Source organism: Microtus ochrogaster, unplaced genomic scaffold (genome assembly GCF_000317375.1).
Source record: "Microtus ochrogaster isolate Prairie Vole_2 unplaced genomic scaffold, MicOch1.0 UNK180, whole genome shotgun sequence".
Taxonomy (NCBI): domain Eukaryota; kingdom Metazoa; phylum Chordata; class Mammalia; order Rodentia; family Cricetidae; genus Microtus; species Microtus ochrogaster.
Window position 1 is genome coordinate 55,311 of NW_004949278.1, and position 8,652 is coordinate 63,962.

Below are 8,652 nucleotides of genomic sequence, written 5' to 3' on the forward strand. Positions count from 1 at the left end.
AAAAAAAAAAAACACAAGAGAAGTCATTATTAGCATCCACATTTTGTTAGGTGTGAGGTTACCTGAGACACATGGATGTTCAGTAATTCGTAATTGTAGAATATAACAATTTAGCAGCAGAGTTGTCTTAATTACTACCCTAACACTTACAAAAAGGGTTTATTAACTCTAAATAGTCTCTAATAGTCCTCCTAAATGTCATTTACTTGTGTGTATGGTTGCAAGTGTGCCATGGCATGTTATGTGAAGGTCAGAAGGCAACTTGTGGGAATTGATTCTCTTTACTCTGGGGTTTCCATGGTGGGAGCTCAGGTTTTCATGCTTTGTGACATGTGTCTGCTCAGCCTTCTCCCTAGCCCTCTAAGGAATTTTAAATCTCAAAGTAGAAGTGATCATAAAATTTGCACATTCGTGGTGATCTTCATGACTATCTTGGGAATAGCCTTCAGGGGTAAAAGCATAAGGACTGTTTTCTGTTTTAGTACTTTAAAATGTAAGAAAAATTTAGTGCATTTAATTTGTTTTCTTCCTCTACCTACTTCTCTTCCTCTCCCCTATCCTTTCCTCTGTGTGTGTGTGTGTGTATATGTATGTCTGTGTGTGTCTGTTGTCTTCTACCATGTGGGCTCTGGGGCTATCTTAAAAACTCAATTTTTAAAAATCACCTTTATTTTTTGTATCTGGTATGTGTCTGATGTCCGTCCGTGCATGTACATCTGTGTGATTGTGTGTGTATGTGTGAGTAATACATCTGTGTGTGTTGAGGCTAGAGGTAGACAATGGGTTTCTTACTGGGTGTGTCTTACTGGGTTGTTCTCCACGTTTAGTTTATATATATAGTCTCACTATGTAGTCCTGGCTTGCCTAAAATTCAATATGTAGACCAGGCTGGCTTTGAGCTCACAACAATCTGTCAGCTTCTGCCTCCTGAGTGCTGGGATTAAAGGTGTGCTCCCACTGTTTTTTTTTTTTTTTTTGTTTTTCGAGACAGGGTTTCTCTGTGGTTTTGGAGCCTGTCCTGGAACTTGCACTGTAGACCAGGCTGGTCTCGAACTCATAGAGATCCGCCTGCCTCTGCCTCCCAAGTGCTGGGATTAAAGGCGTGCACCACCACCTCCCGGCTCCCACTGTTTTTTTAATATGTATTTTTTAGTTGTGTGTATTTGTACACCCTGGATGGAGCTGGAGTTACAGGTAGCTATGAGTGACCCAATCAAACTTTGGTTTTCTGAAAGAGAACAGGACAGAATATGCTCTTGATTTCTGAGCCATCTCGAAGCTTTCCACATTATTTTTTGAAACAGGGTCTCACTGAACCTGGAGTTATCAGTTCAGGTCACCTGATAGGTTAATGAACTCCAGGGATTTCCTGTCTCCTTCCTCTCCTAATTGGTGTTACAGATTGAACTCAGCTTTTAATGTGGGTGTCTTTAGGGCATAAACCTGCCTTTTCTGTTTATATTTGGATAGAAGTGAAGTTAATGGTAGCAGCTAGGGATTTGGTAATCTCAGAGCTCTGGAGGTTGTATGTATACAGGACAGTATGGTAACGGTAAGTTCAATGTCAGCCTGGACTTTGTAGCAAGTTTCAGGCAAGATTAGGCTGTAGACTTTCTATTCCCCTCCCCTCAAAAATACATTAGAGAAAAATTAGTTGGTACGTTTTTTTTTTGTTGTTGTTGATACAGAGTCTGCCTGTGTGACCCATGATGCTCCTGCTTTAATCTCCCACATGCTGGAATTTGGGGCATGTGCCACTAAACTTAATGTTTGTCATTTGTAAGAAATAAGTAAAAGGTTTGGTTTTACTGACTAATTTTAGAAATAAAACTATGATGATAGTGTACCATAAGTTAAAAAAATTGATTTAATAAGTTATTTTTGTAGGTGCAGGAAGTTGCTTGGAGAGTCTGGAAAAAGGCAAGCCACTTGTGGTAGTTGTAAATGAAAAGTTAATGAACAATCATCAGTTCGAATTGGCAAAGCAGTTGCACAAAGAAGGACATCTCTTCTATTGTACCTGCAGGTATACTAGAGACTGATCAATTCCTTCCCAGCTGTTACCCACCTGTCTAACCTTTTGACTTTTACACTTTTCACACACTGTAACCTCTTATTTGTCTTAGCTTTGACTTGGTTCTGTGTTGTCTTTTTCTGTATTCATGGACAACTCTGTGTATGTGAATTTGAATGTCTGAAAGTGCGTATGGGTGTGCAGATTTCCAAGAAACAAAGTTTTATAGTTCACTATTCAGGTTTTCAGTGTTCAAAGAAGGTGTATGCTTATATTAAGGACTAATTAATTCAGTTATTTAGACAGTTTCATATATATGAGTTTTAGTTGTTAAAGTTTGACTTTTAGTAAATCCACTGGAAGCCCCTATATTCATTCACATATTCTCTTCTACTTAATAAAAAGTTGGTACTGTTTTAAGTGCTTGGGTTACAGTGGCAAACATAATATTTACATTATGGTGCTAGAGTTTCACATGATGAACTATGCTAGAAATAAAAGGACAGGACAATATTGTAGCTGGGATAGGAAGAATTAGGTAGACTTCAGGAGAGGCTTGACAAATGACCTGATGTTTGAGGTTAGTCCTGAATTAGAAGGAAGAACCAATCATATAAAATTTAAAGACAAAGGAGCTTGAGTTACAAAACCTTTAATTTAGGAATGAACTTGGAGTTTGGAATGCTTGAGGAACAGGGAAGGTTGGTATGGTAAAAGCATAGTGACCAGGGAAGAATGAATATCAAGCTGGGAGGGCATAAGCTCATTTAAGAGTTCTAATTTTATTTTATGTTTAATGAGAAGCCACGAAGCACTTTAAGCAAAGGGATCTTTGGTAAGGAGTATTGTTTTATCAGCATCACAGTAGAAGCTTGAAGAAAAATGCTGTTTTTCTGTTAGTTCTTCTTTGGGACACTAGAAGCTTGCCAAAGGGCCAGGTCAGTAATTCCCAGTTGCTTAATTTTAAAAACTTTTCTAACTTGATATTTTAAAAAAGTAATCTCATCAAGAAATTAATTGTATGTCTATATCTTATATTAAAGTTAGAACATGGTAAGTGTGTCTTTGGATTTTATTTTTGTTTCTTTCAGACATTTGGTGTATACCTGTGCATTCATTAAGTATGAAACACTTGTTGTGACATGCTTTTTCAGACATTTGGTATATACATACATACATATATATCAGTGAACTAAGCTTGATGTTTTCAGTGGGAGAAGACAGATTTAGTCAGTGATTACTATTCAAACAGTAAAACTGGTAGTGTGCTTAACTATAATGATGAAAGAAAGGAAATGTCTTGGTAAAATGACTCAGAAGAAAAGCTAGAAATTAGGAACAGTTCAGATAATTGGTGTATCTGCCTTTAGGTACTTGATACTGTTAAAAGTTGACAACTTCATAGCCGGGCGATGGTGGTGCACGCCTTTAATCCCAGCACTTGGGAGGCAGAGGCAGGCGGATCTCTGTGAGTTAGAGACCAGCCTGGTCTACAGAGCTAGTGCCAGGACAGGCTCCAAAGCCACAGAAAAACCCTGTCTCGAAAAACCAAAAAAAAAAAAAAAAGTTGACAACTTCATAGGAACAGATCTTCCTAAAGAATGTTAAATTTATCAAAGTTAATATTTCTAGGGGCTGTTGAAAAGGAATTTCATTCAAAATGTGTTCATTTCTATTTTTTTGGAGATGATCTCTGTATAGCACAGGCTAACCTTGAGCTCCTGATCCTTCTGAGCTTTGGGGATGATAGATAGGTATGGGCTACTGTCCCCAGCTAGTTAGCTCTGAATTTTTTTTTTTGTTAGTATATTATAAAATACAACAAAATAGATTTTTTTAAAAAAAATATATAAAGACATCCTAACTTTTTCTGCAGGATGAAATGACCTGTATGCTTCCCTTTTTTTTTTGAAAAAAAATATTTATATATGTATGCTGTATTGTGGGCCTTAAAGACAGAGGACAACTTTGAATTGTTCTCTCCTTCTACCATGTGTGTTTCACCGTTTTCAGGCGTGGTGATAATTACTTTTACCCTCAGAGCAATTTCTTTGCCCTCACCCTATCTTTTAAACATTTTTAGAAACTATTTAATTTCAGAAAAGTCATTTCTGATAGTATCAAGAATCATTGATTATATTTTACCCAAACCTAGGTTGGATGGTGGTATGTCTGTTCAAATTTAGTTCACTTGTTTAAGTTTCTGAAGTAAGTTTTATGCTGTTTAGAACCTTATTTCCAACATACATGATGACTACATATTGATTAGTTATGAATTCATGGTAATTTTCAGTAAAATAGTTTTCTTACAGTCGATATGCATATTATTTAGTATAATAACCCTAGCTTTCTTTTCTGATACCTATTGTTTTGGTTTCATTTATTCAGTTTTCATAAATTAACTTTGCTTTATTTTATGTTTGTTTGGTTTTGGAGAGTATTAAAAAGCAGTATAATTAAAATTTCCTTGAAACGACATTTCTGAAACACTTCATTTGACTGAACTAAAAATGTCTATTCAATTTATCCAATATTTTATGGTACTCTTCGTGTTGGCAATAATAGTGTGTATATCCCCATAATATTAAAATTACAAAAATTCACAGTTCATTCATCAAATGGGCAGCAGATAAGCTATGGAACTTTCTCTCATGCTACCTGATATTTTTCTTCTTTTGTTTTAGCACGCTTCCTGGGCTGTTACAGTCAATGGATTTATCAACACTGAAATGTTATCCTCCTGGCCAGCCAGAAAAATTTTCTGCATTTTTGGATAAAGTTGTTGGATTACAAAAATAAACTCTCAACACTTTAAAATACCCCTAAATCCAGTTCATGAAATGTGATAAAATCAAAATAAGTTTATGAAATGCATTTGTAGAACAATACAAATTAATATATTTACTATAAAAATAGAATATATAGAGAATTTTGTGGCATAAACATTGCAGTTCGGTCCAAATCCTAATCAGTAAATTTATGAAGCTTCTCTAACATTTGAGTATGTAGTGATGTAGTGAGTTGCTAACTTTGAAAATGTAGTCTTCACAGTTTTGTCCTAGAATCTTAAATGGATATCTGATTGCTTAAGCAATAACAACAACAAAACCCAGCAAAAACAACCTGGGCACACCTTTGATGAGGCTTAGGCAGGTGGATTTCCGAGTTTAAGGCCAGTCTGGTCTACAGATTAAGTTTCAAGGTAGCCAGGGGTACACAGTAACTCTGTTTCCAAAAACTGAAACAAACAAAAGCACAAAACTGAAAAAATTGAAAAATGTTAATAGAAATCAGATATTAGTAACATGTTACTTTGAAGAAAAGAATACAATGCTAACAATGTAACATTTGGTGAGAAAGTTAGCATCTGTTGGTTTATAATCTTGAGACAGCTTTTTTTGTATTATGCAGAGAAAAATGGGTTTACTTTGTGGGAGCTAATAGTTATCTGAAAAAGATGATCAAAGTAATTGATCTACTGTACTTCAAGTAAGTTTTATTCTGAAGAATAAAGTAGATATAAGTTTACCTTTTGAACTTCTGATCCTTCAAGTGTTGAGATTACAGGCACACACTACCACACCTGATAATATTTGCTCCTCTGAGAAGGGCTGGGGAGATGGCTCAGGGAATAAAGTGTACTTGGTGCACAAGTGTGAGGACCTGAGTTTGCATCCTCATAATCAACATTAGTCAGGGATGGTAGTGTGTATCTAGAATCCCTTTGCCTATGATGAGATGGTAGATGGAGACAGAATCCCTTGAAGATATTGGGCTAGCCAGCCTGGTGTTCACAACAGTGAGTGGCTAAAAGAGACCCTGTATCAAACAAGTTGGAAATTAACCATTGAGCTTGAGGTTTTCCTCTTATTTCCACCAGCTGACCATGGCACACATCCCTACATTCACATGAATGAATGCATACACACGTAAGTAGAATGTGATAATCTTATCAGTGCTTTAAAGAATAGAGAATAAATCCAAAGATATAACAGTATGACTTGGTTGTTTTTTATTTACATTTTTAATTTTTTGTGTGTATGGATATGTTCATGTGTAAGTCAGAAGACAACTGGGATGTTTCTGTCCTTCAGCCGTGTTAGTCCCTAGGATCAAATGTGGGTGTCTAGGCTTGGCAGCAGGACATTTGCTGGCGATCCATGTCATTGGTCTATTCATTTGGATAGACATAGTAGGGTTTGAACTTACGACCTCACACATGCTGGGTAATAGGCTCTACCACTGAGTTACTATAATTCACATCTGGTGGCCGAAGCGAGTTCAGTAGTTGAGTTGTATTTCAGAGGACATAAGTTTGGTTCTTAAAATATATGTTAACTTTAGAGGGCACGGGTTCTATTTATCAATATACACATGGCGGGGTATCCTACCCCCTCTGCCTTTGTGGACACTAGGCATGTGTGTGGTGCACAGATATACAGAAAAATAACTACATGAAAACCCAAAATTAAATAATACCTTCTACAGTGATGAAATGTATAACAGAATTTGGCAATTTATGTTTTATAAAAATTATTTTACAATTGTGTGATATGTATAATTACACATATAATTAAATACATAGTTTTTAGATTACAAGAACTCAATATATAAAATTTCTGAGTTTGGTCTCAGAACTTTTAAGATAATATATTTAAGTCTAATAGTTTATTGGTAGAAATTTTAGATACAGTTTATCCATAAAATAGAAATTTGAGAGTTTGGCATGATGGTGCTGTAATCCTAGCACTCTGGAATTCAGCTGTGCCACATAGTGAGTTTCAGGTTCTTCTGAGCCTATGCAGTAAGAAATTAAATCAGGTGAATAGATGGGATCGTGACTGTTAAAGGCATAACTTTTGTTTCAAACATTTTACTTGGCAATGTATTTGCATATATTCGATTTGTTTTCTTGATTGTCCCTTACTTGGGTTTATACTAAATTTTACTGATGGTAAAAGTAGGTTCTTGAGAAAATACTCTGTTTGAATTAAAATTTTGGTGAGAATTAGATATCTAAGTGTAAATAGTTCACATCTTCATAGGTGAGAATTAATAGTAATTATGCCTTTATTATATATAGTTATCTTTTTTAAGAAAATGTGCCTATTTATTTGGAGGCCTGAGAACAAACTCAGGGTTTATCTCCAAATAACATCTACTTCTAAGTTGATTGCTCCCTGGCCAGGTCACTTACTAGACTAGATGGGCTGACCAGTGAGCACCTTGTTTCCACCTCAGTTTTGAGCTTATAATCCCATTGTATCATGTATTCCATTTTTATGTCCTTGGTGGGGCACTTGCTCAAGTCCTTGCAAGGCACACACTACTAAGTCACATTCTTAGCCTTTCACCAGCTCTATACTAATTTTTTTTAATAAATTTATTTTATTTATTATGTATACAATATCCTGTCTGTATGTGTGCCTGCAGGCCATAAGAGGGCACCAGACCCCATTACAGATGGTTGTAAGCCACCATGTGGTTGCTGGGAATTGAAATCAGGACTTTTGGAAGAGCAGGCAATGCTGTTAACCACTGAGCCATTTCTCCAGCCCCCTATACTAATTTTACAAAAGGTTTTATTTAACATCTAGAGATAGAAGCCTAATGTTTAATTGGTCTTTTAAAATACCTTTCTCATTTGAGAAAATTGTGGTCTGATGTTTATGTTGATGCTTTAATAGGTATGCTTTTAAATGACTTTGTGGCTTGAATGACTAACCATAAAGAATCAGAAATAGTCTATTCAGATATATCTGGAAAAGCAACAGGCTTCCAATTCTTTAATACTTAATACTAGACCACATAATGTAGTTTTAGTTACTCAACAATCCTTTGTGGTATGTGGTAATATTTCTGACTATACCTTTGTGGTATTTTATATTATGAGATTTTAAGTCAAGATAATTTGAATTTTGCTTGACAAAAATTTCTCAACATTTTAAGTTGTGTATTTTCTCAACTGAGGAAAAATACTAGAGGTGACAATTTGCTTAAGAAAACAGCCTTTTGACAGAAATACCATGAGAAACAACTTGATTGAGTCCTGCATTTTTTCTTACCATGGCATAATATTCGTTTTAAGCTTTTATTTGTTTTATTTCATAGCTAACCCAGGGATATTTTTAAATTTAAATTGTTAAAAGTTATCCTTTTTTTCAGTAGTAGTAATTCTATACCAGGAGTTTCCTTGGTGCATGACACCAAGGTACTTAGAACTAAACTTATTTCTGGTACTTAGAACTAAAACTTGGGATTCGCGTTTTGAAATTTATAAAAGTTCTCTGAGGATCAAGGGCAGAGGATTGTCTTATTTATTTTGGTATTTCAAGGCAGGGTTTCGTTGTGTTACAGCCCTGGCTCTAGCTTGAACTAGCCATTCTAGAAATGGCTTACCTTGACTCAGTGCTGGGAGTAAAACCCTGAGCCACCACTGCCCGTCTTAGATAACTGTCTTAATTGACTTAATTCACTTTAAGACAATTATACAGACTATTAGAGATAAAAGATATTAGTACTGGTGTGTAAAAAAGGCTATCAGGTTTTTTTTTTTTTTTTTTTTTGGTTTTTCGAGTCAGGGTTTCTCTGGTTTTTGGAGCCTGTCCTGGAGACCAGGCTGGTCTCGAACTCACAGA

At 35.6% G+C, this 8,652-nt stretch overlaps 1 protein-coding gene across 1 annotated transcript in view; it reads left to right on the plus strand.

Annotated features, from left to right (window-relative positions):
- Alg13 (ALG13, UDP-N-acetylglucosaminyltransferase subunit) overlaps positions 1–8,652 on the plus strand; it is a 60,784-nt gene that overhangs the window by 4,034 nt on the left and 48,098 nt on the right. Inside the window, 1 exon segment of the mRNA XM_026778482.1 lies at positions 1,888–2,026. Coding sequence (XP_026634283.1) covers positions 1,888–2,026 — 139 coding nt within the window.